Raw genomic sequence first — 19,185 nt, 5'->3', positions numbered from 1 at the left:
GTTTTTTTATGTAAAATACACAATACAAATCACCCTACACGCATTGGTTTTGCTTGCCAATTTGAGAAGAAAACTTAATGGCACACAAAAAGAAAGTCACATGAAATTTGTGTGTATATATTATATCAGATACTATACATTATCCCAAAAAAAAGAGGAAAAAGAAACCACAAAAGCACTTTAGCCAACATATCTGAAAATTTTCACCAAAAGAACAAATCAAATAATTAAGACACAAATAAATATACCTTTTTTAGTTTTTGATATTTACATATTTTTGTCTAGGGTGACTCAAAATAAAAACCTTCCCAAATGCCACTGCCAAATGCTTGTGCTTGCATTAGAGCGTGCTACAGATGGCCACGACTCACTAGACTGTCAAATGGCACTTAAAAACATCCAAATACAAATCTCAAACAGGTCACAGCATTCAGAAAATATCATTTGACAAAAGAAATCACGATCATGAGAAAACAATTCATAAGAGAGCATTTTACTTACAGTAACTCTCCTTGTTCATTAACCAGTTCTGTACAATAAAAAGCCGTCTGCAGGTAATCTATCATGTGTAAACTACTATGTATGTGTGTGTGTGTCTGTGTGGCGTCACATCCAGTAAATAAATAGTCCAGTCTGAGGACAGGTCTTTATGCTTCCCTGGTGTCTTCTCAGTGGCAGCACCTGTGCAATGAAATGTCTGCTCTGATAGCCTCTATCTGTAGCCCACCAGAGACCCAATAGTCACCCAGGCCATCTGCTCTGGCCGGGGCGAAATTAAAGGCACTGGAGTCTGCTATGGGTCAGTGAAGCTGCCGTTTTGTCCAGGTGAAGAGGCATCTCTTAGCTTACGCTCCTATGACAAGTTAAGGGATAGCTTATGTTTTTTTTTTTTTCTGGTCGGAAACAGGCTCCTTTGCAAACAGCTGTTACAAAAACAATCTTACTTCTCGATTTCAAAGACACTGAGAAAAAAAAAGTACAATTGTGTTGGCAGCATTAGCATCAGTCCAGTGTTAACCAGGCAGGCTTTGAGATGCAGAAAGCTAAATCACTGTCTGGCACATTAAGTCTATGTATAATAAAATGGGAAACAACCAAAATTGACAAAAAAAAACAAACAATTTCTAGCAGCACATGGTAGGCGTGCAAGACCAGAAAGCACTTATGATCCTAAAGCACACAATTAAGATTTAAAGAAAACATTTTATAAGCCATTTTCACTTCAGGCACAAAATAATACAAGTTTACAATGTTGTACTTAATTCATCTGACAAGGGAGCTGGGATTCATATTTGGAAAAGAAAAAAATATTTCAGTGGGAAAATGGTAAAAATGCCCCAGGCAAGAAAAAGAATCCTGCAAAACCTTCAGTCCTAACCGGCACACACGATCCAGATTTACAACATAATTTAAAATTTGAAGTCGCGGACAAAACCCCATCATTTTTTTATAACGTCATTCTCAAAAATTCAGTGCATGTTGGAGTCAGTCAAGTGAGCTCTCGGGAAGGGAATTCATTTTGTTGCAGCTATTATGAGAACACAGATGTGCAGCTTTGGAGAAAAGTAGAAGAGATGATCTGGGGCTTAAGTTTTTGTATGCATTCATTCATAACGGACATTTTCATTACTTTTTCTCCGTGTTCTCCCAACTTGCATTTAATAGCAAAAGTCATGGAGCAAGTTCATTATGGTCACAGACTGATGTAAACAAAATGCCTCAGGCCTTCAACTTACAGCTACTTAAAGTTCATTGACCTTTTCTTGCAGACTTTTCTAACTGTTCTTCAGCAATGTTAAAGGAAATATTTGTGTGCGCTCAATTCCTAGACCTGGTAAGCCAGACAGACTCGGTAAGGCTACAGTAGGAGATGTGTACCGCAAGTTTAAAATCGATGAGGAATGTGTGTTTGGGGTTGCTGGAATTTACTTTTCAGATTCCCCAAATTGGCATGAAAATGATTTAACAAAACATCTGTGAGTTCACCGACTCAGAAACCCAAATGACGCACAGTATTTGCACTCTCCCACCCTCCTTTACTGCGAAGTAGGTTCTCTAAACAGGCACAAAGAAAAAAATTGGCAAAGATCCAGTGTACTTGTAGTTTCTGAAAGAATCATTCGACTAGTGATAGAGCTTAAAGGAAGTGATAACAGCAAATACAGTGCCAACCCTAATCAACCCACAAACATGACTTAAAAAGAAAAAAACAAAACTACAAAAAAACCATCTGGTCCTTCTGTACAGTAGGTCTGCAGTTTGCAGTGGTATAATTCATGATTCATTATCAGTACCCATTAAAATATGCTGTAATGGGTAAGCATCCAAACCAAAACACAATAAATATCAATAAATAAAACATTTCTGCAAAGAAATCGTGCAGACCATTTCAACAAGCATGAAAAACAATAACAAAAAATCATTTTAGTAACAAAATGTTCCTATTTAGAGGATTAATCTCAATAATCTCCACAACATAGAATGCTATAACAGTTCAAGTATAGATGTAGTCTAATGAATCAGAAGTTAGTCCCCATGCCTTTCCCATTTCACAGTCTATGAACTAATTACAGAGGAGCTACGAAAAGAAACAATCACATATAAAGCAACAAATATATGTAGTGTATCATCATTATATATACTATACATATATATCTATATATCTCTTTGAATATCACAAAATATCTACTTTTGGTCCACTGTACAAAGATGATCTTTAAACAGGGAACAAAGGATGAAAGCATTTTTATGGGCTAAAAACTGAAATGTAAATGTATCAGAGGTGAGAGAAAAGCAATGCAGTTTTTCTCCATCGCGTTGAGATTTGTGCAGTACAGTGGTGTGTGTGCAATAAGGTTTGGTGACTGTGCTGCACGCGTCAAAGGGCTGGCACCACTGGTTTGAGGTAGGGTGACTGATGGATGTGTTCCAACACAAGCACGCAGACACACAGGCTTATATACACATGCACATTAAAAAACACAGTGCTGACCTATGCATCCGTGTTCACACATACACACATTTCACCCGATGACAAAGGCTAATGCAAGAATAGGCCTCAAGAGGGCAGAGTGAGGGCAGGAGCAAGGCTAAAGACCATGATTCAGATAATAAGCTTAGTAGAGCTGATCCAGAGAAAACAACAGGTGTGTCTGTGCCTGCATCCCTTGGTCTCAACACTGATGAGCCAGCCCAAATCCAGCCACGAGTCACCAGAAAGCCAAATGTGTGGCTGGGACAATGCAGAGGGGCTGTGGGCTCTCTACAGCACACAGTCAGGACTACAAGGACAGCTGCATTTAAGGATAAGGCACTATGATAAAGCCGAGGTACATTAAATCCCTGACATTCCTTCTTTTCTGCAACATGGCACTGTGGGACAGGAAACAGCTCTCGGGTGGCCCAAGTGGCTCCCTCTCAGCTTCCTCTTGTTGGTTAGTTTTTGGTCCTTTTGTGAACTTAAGAATTTTCATTAAGACAGAAACTGCAAAAAAAAAAAAAAAACGGGAACATGTCCAGCGAGTTGTTTTCAAGATTACAGCCGGTCACGTAAACCACACTACAGAGCATCTAAAATGAACAAAGGCAAGCATTATGCACAGAGTGCATAGAAAAGCTAGCATCGAAGAAGTGGTTTTTGTACAGCCGGTCTTCTCAATCTCATTTCTATATACACAAGTAGCAGCACAGATAATTCTTTAAGGGTTTCTTTTTCTGTGGCTAAAATCTATGAGTGTTTTTTAGTGGGTGGCTACCATATAATTTTCAAACAGAACAGAAAAAACTGCCCCATGATCCTTTTTTCCAAATGCCATACATACATAGAAAGTCCTCCCTTTGTTTTTTAGCTACATACAATACTCAAAATATTTTGTTCAGCCAAACGTTTTCCAGCAGTTGGAATGCATGTAGACATAAATCATGCTAAAATTAGGAGGGATAAATGGAAATTAATACAAAACACAATGATAGCACCATGAGTTTTGGGTAATACCAATTGAAAGTACAGCAAAAATATTTACAATAGGTGAAGGTCTTGAGTCAATCGATGACTTTGCTCCACTGGGACTAGTGACATGGATTTGAGCTCTGAGACATCAGTAGTTTGAAAGAGAGTAGAATTTTCCTTTCCAAGACAAACCCGTCTGTATAGACAGACAGAGAAGTCATGCCTAGGCAGGAAACATTTCACGGGTCAAATTAGTCCTCCTCCAGCTGCCGCATTACGATAGAGCACAGACTCATGGGATGACACCACATCCAGATTCTAAGCAGTCAGACACGGACAGCACATTTCGGTCAGAGTACCATCATTTCAGCACTCCCCCTCGCTACTGACCGGGGCTAGATAGGGAGAGGAGAGCGTGTCCACACAAGTGCAGACAGAGACAATGCATGAGAAAGACGGAAACAGCTAGACTTACAGAGAGAAAGATATGTGGAGAGTGAGATAGCAAAAACAGGCCACTCTATGTTGGCCATGCCCTCAGACACTCAAACGGAGGCGTAGGTGTTGCCTGTGGCGCTGCAGTGGCGGATGGTGGGCGTACCGGCTGAGGGGGTTAGGATGTGCTCAGTGTGGTCCTGCGGGGGCTGGGGCAGCGAGTGGAGGACGCCTGGTTGGACGACACCAACCACAGGGTGGGACCCGTCCTCTAGTGCCCCAACCTGGATCACCTGGATCACCTCATGCTCTGACTTCTCTCGCTTGGCAAGAGGCTCCCCGGTCTCCTCTGTGTCGTCTTCTAAGTCACTGTCCATCCCACTCGTTTCATCTGTACCAGAGAAGGAATCATAGGTGTAAAACACTGGCAAAGCTCACTTAAAAAGGGCAGAATACTGGTTGTCAGGCTATTGTGCTTTGCATACCTTTATCGATGTTAGTGAGGGACAGGGTGTTGCTGTCGAACTGAAAACAGAGATAAACATCATCAGTGGGGGCCATTAGTGGTTCACATAGTTTGAATGCGTTTCTAATATAAGAGATACTGTTAGTAATTAGGTGAAACGTTTTTCAACAGACATAAAATGGTTGTATGAAACATGTAACAATATCTGTTGTTGTTTTTTTTAAATAGTGAATAGTGTAATACATTTGGAACAGATATTCACACTCAATGAAGGTTCATTGACTTGTTGTGGGGGTAACTTGGACCAAAAAGGCTAGGAACCACTGCTGTAGTGTATGACATGGCACTATACAATACTGTGAAGATTAAAAGCCACAGTTATACCTCCCCCATGACACCAATGGGTGTCTCTCCAGTAGCCTGTGCCACACGATGCTCCACCAGGTAAAACATGTACTCATCGTACAGCAGACGAATCAGGTGGAAGGAACCAAAGCTGGCAGCACTGCGCAGGGTCAGGTCCCTGATCACCATAGAACTGCAGACACAGAAGAACAACAATATTGTGAGTATTTTGTCCGTTCAAAAAAAAAAAAAAAGGCTACAGACTCCCAGACAACATGTTTCAGCATTTTTTTTCTTTGCAGACCTGTAGAAGGACCACTTGAGCAGGAACTGTCGAGCTGCCCTGGGGAAGCTTGGCCGATGCTCGTAAGGCTTGAGCACCTGAGTGACCACGTTTTCCAGCCAGGCTGCCCATTGCTCCAGAGAGCTCTGCTGCTGTAGTGTGGCCTTGAAGTCCTGCTCCAAGTGCTGAACCACTCCCTCCTCACACTGGCACACCCATGACGCCTGCTCCTGTACAGCAACATGGAGAAAGAACTGGAGTTTCATACTGGTACAGTATCTTCTTTAAACAGAGGGTTTTTAAAGAGAAGGGATGTTAAAGTACACATAAAAAAGCCACATCTGAATACTCAAACACAAAGAGTTGTTCTGACCTGTACGTTGGCAAAGTCAACACGGTTGAGATCACTCAGCATCTGGTTGATCTGTGATGTGTTTTGCAAAACAGCACGTGCCGCCTGAGCCAGGTGGTTCAGAGATGTGTATCTGCGCAGTGTTTGCGCAAAGGCACTAACAGCGGCAATCTGTGAAAAGAGCAAACACACAAAGCCCAGGTGTTACACATACCTCCTATATAACACTAACAGGCTGTCTGTGTAGCATTTCCACCAAGGTAAACTCTACTATAAGCAGTACCTTAGTCTGGATCATTCTCTGTGGAATGGCATTCATGGCATTATTGAGCCAACCTTCCAGGCTTTTGGCAAAGTTGCGAATGGCTTGAGTCAAGGCACCTGAAAAACAAAAACAGTGAGTTAATGATTGTGATGCTGCTAGCATAAACACAGCAAGCAAGTAAACATCAAATGAGCGTACATCAGAAAGTGAGCGTAAGGTGGGCGTAAGATCATTTCTATGCAAGCCTCGGCATTTATCAATTTGGATGTGAGCGGAGGGTACGATCAGATCTCACGTCTGCTCTCAGCTCGTGTACGCAAATTTGAGTCAGCATGAAGTCCACACATCTGAGTCGGAGAATTGATCTTAGACTATTGTATAGATGCCTGGAGCTGATAAAACTCTGTGGTGTTTTGATTTTTAATGGTGACAAAGCAAAACATGTTTAGACTACATCATTTATCATTAAAACATAATCCAAAATTAATACACCCTGCGGTTGTGAAATTCTTTAAACAGAATACTAGCCGAGGATATTAAATGTTGTTGTCTTCTGCTGTTTACTGTTATCCGGCTTGGACACCGGAGCGTCAGCGTCTCCTTCACCACCGGTGGTGCCCGAATAGAAACATTTCCAATCAGCGCTGCCACACACTCCTCTGACTAGGACATCATTCTTAGTAAATGTAAAGAGGTGAATATATCTCCATCACAATAATAGCAATATTCGGATATTATATAGATTATTAGGCTTTATATATATCACAATGTATAAATGAATAACTCAAACCCCGCCGGGAGTTAATGGTCTGCTACTCTGCTGACAGCACCGCTGATTTCTTTCCTTTTCACTTTTTATGCTGCCAAACAAAACCAGTTTGTTGTGTTGCTGCTGTTGGACGTCAGCGTTTCACTTTCTGCCTCTGAGAAATTCATCTTCTTTTTGAATTAAAACTTACTTTAAAACATTGTTTACCTCCTTCAACCAAAAAGCTGTGGAAACTTTTACGTCCGTGCTACAAATGTAAAATATTCACTGAACTTGTTTGAGTTTATAACTAAGTACTAAAGTACTTTTATTTCATAAACATTTCTTTAATATGTCTATATTGCCCCTGTTGTTATTTGTAACAGTGCACTTTGCTAATAAAGTTGACTTTAGGGGGAAAAAATCCTCTTTTTGGCCGTATTGCGCCCTTCGGTAAACTCGGGAGGCGAGCCTTCTGAATCGGGTATATATTAGGGCGTGACATTTAAATGACGCTCGTTTCGAGCCGCCACATTTATCAACAGCCGATCATTTTTACGCTGTGATTGGAGAGATACAATCGTTTGATAAATCACACGTGAACCCTGTCGTAAGACAAAATATACACTCAGATCTGCGCCCGTTTCTACGCTCGTTTGATAAATGAGGGCCGTGGTGTCTGTGATGGTGGCTCACTGGGAATGGGTCTCAGGACATCAGGAATGAGGATCTCCACAAGGGCCTGGTACATTAGATGGTCACAGGTGCTCATCCATTTGAGTACAGCCTCATTTCTGCACAGTTCCAACAGCTGTGAACGAGGCAGCCGCGCTTCAATCTCACTTAAGCTGCTGAGGAATTAAGAAACAAGAATTTTCAGGCCATCCTAAAATATATTTGCTGATATTTCTCTTTAGCAAAACAATGATAGATTTCATCAAAGAAAAAAAATCCATTTCACATCACCATCAGCTTGACCTTACCTGTTTTCTGTTACAGTGGTACCCTCTACAGAGTCAGGGGGAGAATATCGCCAGAATGTCTGCCACAGCTTCTCAATTAGACTGAACTGGAGGTTGACAACAACATCCAGGATAGCCTGAAAGAAAAGCAGAGAATAAACAAAACCATTGAATAGTTTTCACTTGAACTCCTTTCTTAAAAAAACTGAAAAAAGTCCCTTTGAAAACTGACGAAGCAGGACATTGTCAAGGTCTTTTTTTCAGTGAAGCACACATGAAATTTTATTCACCCTCATTGTATTCATGTTGCAGCAGAAATCCTTTAAGTGGACATCTGTAATTCGGGTGAACTGACCCTTTAATCATGAGAAGGTGGACAACTCTCTGTCAGATCATAAGGCCTTGGCCTTCACCTGTGGATGACCTGATCTGTAATTTCCCAGACATTAGGAGAGGTGTGATTGAAAACTTCACAAGATGAAGAGGAAATTGTGTTCCAAAATGCCAGCAGCTGGCATTTACGAATCTCTGTCACTATAAACACACATGACCTTTCCCAAAGCTTACACACAGTGAATCCAGCCAAAGTTTAAATACGTGTTCTTTTTCAAAATTTGTACAACTTTAGTGCAATATTTTCAGTCTTGCCAGCCACTTCTCATTAAATACCTCTTAAATAAGATTAAACTAGGAAACTGCTTTCATAATAGATATTGGCAGATTAAGGCACATTTGGGGGGGGGGGGGGGGGGGGGGGGGGGGGGGTTATGGACTGGATTCTAGGAGGGAGTGAAAATCTTAAAAGAAAATATGTGGAAAAGATTAAAAGGTTGGTAAAATGCAGCTAGTCCAGGCAGATCAATAGATGGATGTAGAGTCCCAACGCCTGCATAGTCATATTGATGATGATGTAGCATCAAATGCTGCAATATTGAAAGGGATTACTTAGCTTTCTTTGAGTACTGAAGAGATAGCCGACCCCCTGTCCCCCTTGTGAATTACACTGATGTGCCAAAGTGAGTTGTCATGACATTGTAGTGAATATGAAAAGAATGCCCTTTATCTAACCTCACAGTGCTCTCTGTAAAGGGACTGGAGAGCTTTCACATCCTCCGGGCTGATGTTCTCTGTATTGCTCTGTCCCAGGTCCAGCTCTATGAAGTCAGGGAGTGCCCGTGATGCATCTGTTGGAGGTAAAAAAAAATAAATAATTCACCACTGTGTAAAGTCTGAAAAACCAGCACCATTTGGTATATTATGGTGCATTCCATGTGTTTTTGATCTTACGGACATTCAGATTTAGAAAAAAGTAGCAGACCTAGGAATTGCTGGTGGTGTTGACTCTGTGCAATGACTGTCTGCTCCTCTGCACCCGGATGGTGCTGGCCTCCACCTGAGTAATTCTCCCCAGAGCAGCCATCAAACTTCTGCACCGGCTTGAACCTGAAATCACATAGCTCACATCACTATCTATAAAAAAAACAAACTGCGACTTGTATCTCAACTAATACTGGATGTCTGTGTCGATGCTTAGCTGCCTATGCACCTCTGTTTCTGCTGAACAGGTTGCTGTCTGAGGGCCATATACTGCATGTCTTCTTGGAGTCTATTGAGTGGGGAGTCTGGTTTCACACGTATACCATAGTAATGATATTTGGAGTTCCCTCTGTAAGACAAAACGAAAAATGAATAGACAGTGTGAGGTGTAGAGAAAAGGTGGCATGGATAAAAGACATGGACAGAATGAAAAGAACGAATGACACTTATAGAATATCGGATGAATTAGAATGGTAAGAAGAGCTGAGCGAGCATAAAGCTATTGGAGGAAAACCTTGAAACGCCAAAATGAGAACTTTTCTTTACTAAAGAAAAAGCAGATCTCAAAAAAGAAAACTAACTAACCTTGTGCCAAGGCGCCTTGTACGGAGTCCCATGAAGATGGAGCGGATGAGTTTGCCAAAAGAGGCTGCATTTACAGGGTCCAGTTTCTGCTCCTGGCAGTGGCGCAGATAATGATTGTAGAGGGTGGATCGTGGTAGACTTACGCCCTCTGCTGTCTCATAATTGTCCAACAGCCACTGGAGCTACAAGAGAATACATGTTTTTTTTACTCAAGAGATTCACACTCTGGTCCACGCAGACTGTTTGTAAAGACCTCAGACTGTCAGTCTGTAATCTTGATGTTGCAGCATCACACCTCTGCAAAAGCATTTCTATCGCACCCAGTCAATATAAAACAATAGTAACAAATTAAAACCAGCAACATAAACAGCAGGCACCACATCAAACTCAAATATACAGAGTTGAGAAAGGCAGAAGTGGAGCAAAAGTCAAAGTAAAGCGAGGGCAAGCATTCGTAAAAGCAACTTACATGGCTGTTGAGCAGCGAGCTTCTCTGACTGGATAAACCCTCAGATTTTTGGAGCGTCTCAATCGCCATTTCAATCTGATAAACCATGAAGCACAGGACAACAAAATGTAAGAGGGGGGAAATAAAAACAAAAGCAAGAAAAATAAAGAGTTGATGTGGACATACTAGTATCCACAAGCAAAAATAAAGAGAATCTAGGAAGGATCCCAAAGCAAGCACTACTACACCCAAGCAGAGCAGGACAACCTGTCATTTAAGGAAAATGTTTGCCTAGTTGAGAAACAGAGGCTTATTAGGATCAACTTAGTGCATCAATCGGGGACAGCTGAGACACACAATCCTTCCAGATTACACAAGCACAGATCCACTAATAACAATTATGTGCAGAGAAAATGCCAGACCCCATTACAACAACAACAACGAACTAAGGCAGTGTGCCAAGATGTTTAAGTAACACCTGTACGTTGACCTCTAGAGTAATGCAGAAAAGCTGTTTTTTTGTGTGTGTATTTTTGGCATATTAGCATTGTTTTTCAGTGATTTTCATTGTGGCTGCATGTTGCTGACTGTGCAATGGCTGTCTACTTACCAGTTTTTATTGCTTTTGATTCATCTCAGATTTTAAAAATCAACCTTTCTGTTTTGATGTCATACAAGTGAAAATATTGTGCAGCGTTCAACTGTTAAACACTGTACTATGGCCATCCCTTAGTGGCATATAGTGCCAATTTAAGGGCCCATTTATCTTGTCAAGAACCTCAGTTAGGCTTGACAAGGATGAGCTGGTATTTTGCTTAAGCATTTGAAATGTCCTTGGTCCCCTGCACACATTTTAAATACATATTATAAAACAAAAAACCTTAGAAAAGCCATTACTGGATGTTCTAAACTCTCTGCCATGACTGATATCTACATAATGTAATGTCAGTTGTGAAGCATCATTGCGACATTACTGCCATAAAGCATCATTATTATGGTGGACTATACGAAAATACCTAATGGGGTATTCACATGATACAAAAGAGCAAGGCTCACATCCAATTCGGAACTTTCACATGAGGAGAGGATGACCCTCCTAAATACACCTGTCTCAGGTTTTAGCTCCTCTTTCTTCTAGCAGAGTGGGAATAACAGAAAGATGAAATCAGGGATGGAAACAAAGCCCTGCATTACTTGAACATTAAATATTAAGGGTTACAATGTGAATATTGCTGGCAGTAGTTGGATCACTGCAGAGGCACAGCCTACGCATCGTATCGCATACATCAGCAAAGGATCATCAGCAGAGATAAAACACACCATACACAACTGTGGAAGGGTTGCACACAAAAGTTGCTTCTCCATAATGTGACATCATATATATATATATATATATATATATATATATATATATACTAGGTATACACACTGAAAACATGACACAAGTATTGACTTTAAATATGGAACTCTGCTACAGAGACAGGCGTCCTACATTTTGGATCAAACAAGTGCATAGATCAATAAAATATGACAAAAATAGAGCATCTAAGTAAACAGGGAGAGTCTAGGCAAACTAATAGTTGTCTGGATCCAAACAAGGAAGAGATAGAAGTTACCACAAAGTCAGTACATATACTAGTCAAATGTTCTGTCAACAAACACACAAAAGCAGGCAGGCAAAGGTGGGCGAGAGGGCCCAATTAGTGGATGTTGTGCACTTACAGTAGCTGGGGAAGCTCGTGCTGTCTGGGTGGCAGGGTGGGGTCCAGCGTTGTCCATGATGTAAGCCCCAGGACTGGTGCTGATCACCTGACCCCCTGCCAGATTCATGTTCATTCCTCCACTGCCCCCTCCTCCATTGTTGGTCATGCCATGAGATGTCACCACAGTGGACACTTGTGATGAGCTGCCCTGTGTGTCAAAGTAGCTCCCTCCACTGTTCTGGCTATACAGCTGTGGCTCTGAGTACGAGTAGGTCCTTCTGTTCAGAAGAGAATAGCAGTAAATCAATGTGCCCTGAATTTAGAGAAAAAAAGTCTGAATGATTAAGTACTTTAATTGCAACTTTCAAATGAAGTTGTGTTATTTTCCTCTTGGAATAAATAAATATTACGCAGATATAGACACTGAAACTGTAGTGAAAGGTGTAACGCTGCTGTTAGGATTTCAATATGACGGTCAAATGGTAATATTCACTGCATATTTTTGCCTGAGCTGCTCATGCGGGCTGTGTGGCCCAATGCTACTTTTGTAACCTACTGTAAATGGCAATAATAACAACAACAAACAATATGTGTGTCTATATTTAAATGGGTTTTTGTTTGTGATTTAGATGACCCATTAAATATAACTTTCACACATTAGGTTAACAAAAGGCTAGTAGTCATGCTCATGTACCCATTATGATTTTGTATTCCTAAGCACTTCTCACACGAGTGTTTCCACCAATAGCTGAGGTCCACACAGTATCTGTGTTTGTGTCTGTACATGCACCAATGTGCGTGTCTAACAGATAGTAGGACACACACACAGCTTGGGCTTGTTAGTCAAGTGTCTGTAACCCCATTCCTCAGACTCAGGGGACCCTGGTGTAGCATCAGTACTTGAAAGACAGGCCTACTTCTGGTCATGTTCAGGTGACTGAGCACAATCAAACACACGACTGCAGACCCCTCATAAACCCCCCCCAACGCAAACAACGAACACACTCCCACCAACATCATGTGCTTCTGACATGAATGATGGTTTGAAGAGACTTAAGAGGAGAAAGAACAGGCTGCCGAGACGTAGTGCAAATTTTTGTGAAGTGGTGGAAGGGTAGAGCTGGGAAACAGACTGACTCACATGTTGCCATTGGTGTAGACGCCACTGTTCTCCTCCACATACTGCACCTGTGCTGGGTAAACATGCTGAACCTGTTGAACAGTCTGAGCCTGGCAAGACAAATTGCAAGAGTTGCAATTATTTAATTGCCTGAGAAGGCACATATTGCACACATACAGGACCATTTAGACACACAAAAACACACACAGACAGCCTGGATGTACCTGTTGCTGGACAGGCACCTGCTGGGTGGAGCCGGTAGGCTGGACAGGCACGGTGGTCTGAAGAGGGACAGTGGAGGTGGAGTCAGCGCCTGCTTCAGGGGTCTGCATGGCGCCTAAATAAGATAGAAAAACAGTGTTACTGTAAATAGATAAGTCATAATCACTGAAAACCAAGAACACTCCTAACCTACCAGTCGAACTGGAAAGGCAACTTTACAACTCAGTAACAACAACATCATTTGAATGCGAGACTTGATGACATTAGACTTCACACATTGAGAAGCCACTTAAGAAGAGTATATTTAAAAATATGAGCAATATTGCATTCTTCTTTCAGTCTTATAATTAACAATAACCAAAGGACCAAACATATTTTTACAAACTTAACAGAACACAAGACATTTCACCACAAATCACCAAAGTTGTGCCCAAATCAATGCTACTACAGCTGCTCAAGAGCAATTCTATCCAAGCACCTGTTTCTGCTTTGTGGTACTTAATGTACTGAAAGCCTCATGCATCAGTGACACATGGTCTTGTCTCCATGTTCACAGCCATAAAACAAGTTAATATTTAACAAACTCCAAATAGATGCTGCTTCTTGTTGCTCTGTCAGGTTCCACTTTTACAGGTTTAACGTTACTTGGGATTGGAAGTCCAGGATCAGTACTAAGAAAAGGCTCTCAGAACAGCTGGAAAGTTATTTATTTTTTAATTATCTTTACCAGATAGTGTCAATACTAGAAATAAAATAGCTATATTGCGCATCAGAGATATAAGATTGTGTCTACAGTGCTTACTAACAAGGGCTAAAGTGAACTATTTTGAAGATAAGAGCGTGATGGTGAACCTGTGTTTGCGAGTTAATAATAGTATGTCTACCATCACCCATTCCTTCCAGGGAAAGGCCACCTCCTCCCCATCACAGTTTCCACGAACAAGCCTCTCTTGGTTAATTAAGCTGGGTCTCCTAACAGCTTTGAATCTCTCCAGAGACAGCTTGCCCCTTCCCTTTATCTCCAATATCATCCTGGCCTTTTTCTTAGGAAGAATGGCTATCACTTTATTGGTGTTGGGGGTGACTAACCTCAAAGTTGAACTACAAAGCGGAGTCCACCTTTCATGGCACAGTGAGAGTGGGAGGAACAGTAAGCCAGCTGGTAAAATCTGCAATTTCAACATAGATATGCTGAGATTCATTAACGCAGAGCCGTCTGCTTCCAGCATGACTATTTTCAACACCTTGGGGAGGGGGATACGAGTATATACTATCACTGTCAGACATGTCAGCAGGCTGTTGCTTGTCAGGCTGCAGTCTGGCTTGTGGAAAAACAAACTCCTATCTAGTTCAAATATTGATATTCTGCAAATTCGACAAGACACTTGACAATCAATTCACAAAAAAATGACAAACCTATATGATTCAGACACTACGACACACAAGCAACTCTTTTTCTTATTTGTGAAGGCCACTGAATACTGAAAGTAATAAAAATGTCAAACCACACAGTAAAACTGTAGCCTTCAGCTTACTATATCCAAATGCTTAAAAAAAGAACTTGTGAAGAGAGGAGAATGTGGACTTATATTCCACAGTGCAGTTTGAAAGCTGAAGTACATGGCCCCGACTGAGTCTACCTAATCGAGGAAAAGAGCCCCTGCATCACAACACACTCTTGTTGCCTCACCCCAACCCCCTCCACAAACACACGCACACATATACACACACTAACACACCTCCTGCCTCCCCATTCAGGCACTCCCTTGTGGCCCACTTAAATGCTGTGCTCCACTGAGCAAGTGCAAGCCCTACAAAGACACAGAGGAACAAAAGCCACCAAGGAGGGCAACATTTTTGCCCTGCGTTTTCTCCCCTCAATTCCTCTTGCTAACATTACAAGCAACAAATAACAAAGAGTAAGGTTTACAGTCGCAGCTACCAGAAAATACACAGCACCATAATTGGCCGCTCTAATGATCATGTATGACAAAGGTGGAGTCTGATGGGCCGAGTGGAGAAATAAGAGCTGGTAAACAAGGTTGAAAAGTACACCGAACACAAAATCTCACCCTCTCACACACCTACAGTACATGCAACCCCAGGCAAGACAGGGGCATGATGAGGTGGTACTACAGCAGGAAACAGGTGAAGGGATATGCAACTGTGAGCTGAAGTGGGGGGGAGGTATGCAAAGTGCTGTTTGTCTATGTGACTTTTCATATTGTAAAAAAAAGTGGGACTGACTTTTATTTTTAAAGACTGGTGAATGATTTAATGTAAAAGTTTTTTTTAAAAGCTTCGCTATATGAGATGCTGTTGGTTGTGCCAAAAAAGTGGAAGTTAGTGTTGGACTGGACCCTATTATTGCCAGATGCAAGAGAGAAAAATAAGGACCTGTAGGTCTCCTCTTTCATCAACAATATACATTATTGCGGCCAGGCAAGGGAAAATAACAAACCAAACATGCTGTATTCTGCTAAGCAATGAAAATGCATGAGTGAATAATTGAATTAATCAGCTCCTCTTTAAGTGATTGGAAATGTAACAGGATCCAGGCAGCAGGTGGCATGGTACTATTTCTGTGCTACCGGACAGGTAAGTGGTAACATGATCTGATAACTAGCAGTTCCCAACATCCTGTTTGTGGTATGAGGGGAGGCTGCATGACCTATTTTGGGTTTTATATATAACAGATCAATACATTTACTATATTATTTTAGGCTTTATTACAGCATGAATAAAAATTGTACCACTGGTATTTTGATCTAATATATTTGAAATGCTCCAGCCCTGTCAGGCTCAATTGGATGACAATAGACAATCAAATTTTATTTACTTTGTGTGATGGACATACATGTCCTAGATGGTCAGGAGTCCCACCACTACCAGGTGTGCACCTGTCCTCCACTCACCTTTACACACAAACACACACACACACACACACACGTGTTCTTTCCTTAACGGGAATCAGAGGTCGCAGCTGCACAGGAGACCCAATGGACCCAAGAATAATTGTGATGCAACCCTCAGAAACCAAGTCTCTACTTATAAGAAACACCCACAGGATTTAGCAAGCCTAGAATGTAAGTTTACTTTTCTATCGTGGGGAGGGGGAATAAAGCATATTTGACTGAAATAGATGCAATGTTTTACTCGATTTAAGTGAGCCTAAAATCAATCTGGCAAAATATTAGGATTAACTAACGACAAGCATCTTAATACTGGATTGAGTACAGTCCTTATCCTTCCCTTTCTTGAGAAAAACATGCACACACATGACAAAAATAAAAATGTAATCTTTTAACAGTTTGCAAATAAGTACACCTGTATTGCTGAGGGGATGGATAAATATTGACGTTACCAGCCCAAGTACAGAATGTGCAATGCAGAATAAAGACATGATTCGGGAAAACGGGTTGTAGCAGATATTTTAATATTAAATTAGGGATTTTTTCCCCCTGAAATCTGACCACTGCAAACTTGTGTTATCAAGATAGCTTATCAGAGCCATCTGATGCCACAAAGGGGGCAGATGGAGAGCTAGCGAAGCTATCTTGCTCCCTAAGACAAAAGGGAAAGTAATGGCTTAGCTATTGTCAATAGCAGTTAGTGTATGGAAAGCTAGTTCACAGCACTTTCCATTGCAGATCGGCGTTATTGATTTTGCATGACCAACAACATCCGAACCACCCGAAACATAAACTTGCAATATCATCGTAACATTAGCCTTAAAAACGGGATACCAACAGGCATTGTAAGAGGGCAACGCTGGCGTTAGCAACCTAGCAACAACAGACACCTGCTCCTGCTCCAGCTGACCAGCTAGCATCAGTGACTAGCCCAGACCTATGCTACCACCCAGCATGGTAAGTTTAAGCAAATAAGTTACACGGAAACCCGTTTTATGCCACACTGACTGGCGTTTTAGCGACAAAGCACAATTTGAGAGGACACAGCTAGCTCCTGCTAGCGACCAGGACCTTTCACAGCTGTGGGTATCTACAGGCAACGTTAGCAAGCAGGCTACCACGTCACAAAGAAACACCCTCGCTAGCAAACTAAGCCAGCTATTCACCGAGCCTTCCCTCAGCAGCAGACAAAACATAAACCACAGCATTAACATCTCCTTCATACAGCTGTCCCTTGAAGCGAGAGGGGACTTGAATTCGTGCTAAAAACAGTAAAAAAATGTGTTCAAACCTGAGCTGTGGACTGGTTGATGAAGATGAGGATGGTGGAGGAGGTGGTAATGATGGAGCGAGAGGTTGTTGTTGGTGGGTTACAGTCGCCAGGACTACGGTGACTATGGCGCTGCCTCACTGGGCAACAGTTGCTATAAAACTCACCGGGAGCGCGCAACCTTACCAGGCAGGTGGGAGGAGATTAAAACGCACTTAATACAGTCTGAACGGAAATAAAATCACACCCAGACACATATGTGTTGGAGTATATTGGGAATTTATTACAAGGCTGGCAATTCTACCCGATTTATTTGGAGACTAAAAATAAACCAAGAGTGAATACCATGTTGCAGGATGTTTAAATAAAGTGCTCTCTTTTTATTTTCTAAACAATAGAAATCTGCAACTACTCAATATACTAAGATATAGTTTTTTCCTGAGCTGATGCCCATACGTTTTATAATAATAATAATAATAATAATAATAATAATAACTTTATTTTTAAAGCACCTTTTAAAAACAACAGCTTACAAAGTAATTTGACAGAGAGCATATCACAAAGGAGAATCATGCCATAAGGCCAACAGAGCAGAGATCAGACATGAGATCAATTACAAGACAATCTCAGATACTGAGAATAAGCAATTAAGTAATTGGAACAGAATTGAAAGGCAAAAGGACGACTATATAGATAAAAGAATAAAAAAGAGAAAAAAAAGTGGGTTTTAAGAAGTATAAACACCTAACCCTGAGCCCTTACCCTCATGAAGTGGTAATGTTTTTGGAAATATTTCTTTTTTGCCCCCTATACCGCCATAATTATAATGGCCTACACAAATGCTGATTCATGATCACATGTTTTTGCAAGACAAAAGGCAAGGTAATGGCTTAATATCTTTATTGTTTGCATACTGTAGGTATAAATAAAGTGCACTTAATACAGTCTTAACAGAAATCAAATCACACCAGAGACGTGTGTTGGGGTATATTGGGAATATATTACAAGGCTGGCAATTTTACCCGAGCCCATGCGTATAGTCTCATTCGGAGACTATTTATAAACCAAGAATGATTAACATGTTACAGAATGTTTAAATGAAAAGAGAAAAGACAACGGCTATTCTCTAAACAATAGAAATCTTCAACTACTTAAGATGCTAAGATATAGCTTTCCCTCAGCCGATGCCCATAAGTTTTATAAACACCTAACCCTGAGCTATTATCCTCACAAAGTGGTAATATTTTTGGAAATACTTTTTTCCCCCTATACAGTCATAATTGTGATTAGGCCTACACAGATGCTGATTCATGGTTATGTGCTTCTTTTAATGGTGATTTAATTTTCAGCTGTAATAATGTAGTTTTATTGTGAGATTGTGAAGATGATACCTTTATTTATGTTTTTGCAAGAGAGAAGGCAAGGTTTAAATATAGTTTAATTTGTTTATTATTTGCATACAGTAGGTTTCAGGCCTGCCATCAAATAAGAGCAAAATGTGTTCCGTATAGCTGCTGTGTTAACCCATTCTGGTCTTTGTCTCAGTAACATCTGGGTTTTTCCTTGTCATGTGTAATTCTTTTCTTCAGTTATGACCAGTTTACCAGAGAGATATGTTTGTTAAGACGTTCCCTTTTTAAAATCACAAAATCAAGCACATTTTCATGAAAACAGCAATTGTTTACCACCCATACCCACCTCCAGAATGTTTTAAATACAGAAGTAGGCCATAATCATTTGCATTAATTAAGTCATGCATAATCCTCATTAAAAAATATGGAAATTCCAGTTTAAGGATTGTAA

General features: G+C 40.9%; 1 protein-coding gene across 3 annotated transcripts; it reads right to left on the bottom strand.

The window, feature by feature from the left end:
* Nucleotides 1-237: 237 nt before the first annotated feature.
* Nucleotides 238-17,511, bottom strand: rfx3 (regulatory factor X, 3 (influences HLA class II expression)). 3 transcript variants are annotated; one of them, XM_059357518.1, is made up of 17 exons: nucleotides 17,404-17,511; nucleotides 13,203-13,315; nucleotides 13,000-13,088; nucleotides 11,878-12,136; nucleotides 10,177-10,251; nucleotides 9,708-9,889; nucleotides 9,352-9,471; nucleotides 9,124-9,248; nucleotides 8,874-8,989; nucleotides 7,827-7,942; nucleotides 7,540-7,694; nucleotides 6,114-6,211; nucleotides 5,852-6,001; nucleotides 5,500-5,708; nucleotides 5,235-5,388; nucleotides 4,870-4,909; nucleotides 238-4,775 (listed from the first exon to the last, which is right to left on the bottom strand). In XM_059357518.1, exons 2-17 carry the CDS (start codon nucleotides 13,308-13,310, stop codon nucleotides 4,495-4,497), a joined length of 2,277 nt encoding a protein of 758 aa, XP_059213501.1. In that variant the 5' UTR covers nucleotides 13,311-13,315; nucleotides 17,404-17,511; the 3' UTR covers nucleotides 238-4,494. The 3 variants fall into 3 exon arrangements, with proteins under 3 accessions (XP_059213501.1, XP_059213502.1, XP_059213500.1); XM_059357519.1 differs by lacking the exon at nucleotides 17,404-17,511 and having other exon boundaries at nucleotides 7,540-7,691; nucleotides 13,203-13,452; XM_059357517.1 differs by lacking the exon at nucleotides 17,404-17,511 and having other exon boundaries at nucleotides 13,203-13,451.
* Between the last annotated feature and the right edge of the window lie 1,674 nt (nucleotides 17,512-19,185).

The sequence above is a fragment of the Centropristis striata genome, chromosome 19 (genome assembly GCF_030273125.1).
Source record: "Centropristis striata isolate RG_2023a ecotype Rhode Island chromosome 19, C.striata_1.0, whole genome shotgun sequence".
In the NCBI taxonomy this organism is placed as follows: domain Eukaryota; kingdom Metazoa; phylum Chordata; class Actinopteri; order Perciformes; family Serranidae; genus Centropristis; species Centropristis striata.
Note: the sequence above shows the minus strand (reverse complement) of the source record. Positions and strands in the feature narration are given on the sequence as shown.

Bases quoted from the DNA above. Each gene is read 5' to 3' on its own strand.
- rfx3 (XM_059357518.1), bottom strand. From the start codon at position 13,310: ATGCAGACCCCTGAAGCAGGCGCTGACTCCACCTCCACTGTCCCTCTT. The intron at 7,695-7,826 runs GTAAGGTCAAGC...TTAATTCCTCAG, and splicing joins ACCACTGTAACAGAAAACAG to CAGCTTAAGTGAGATTGAAG. The intron at 4,910-5,234 runs GTATAACTGTGG...CTCTGTTTTCAG, and splicing joins CCATTGGTGTCATGGGGGAG to TTCGACAGCAACACCCTGTC.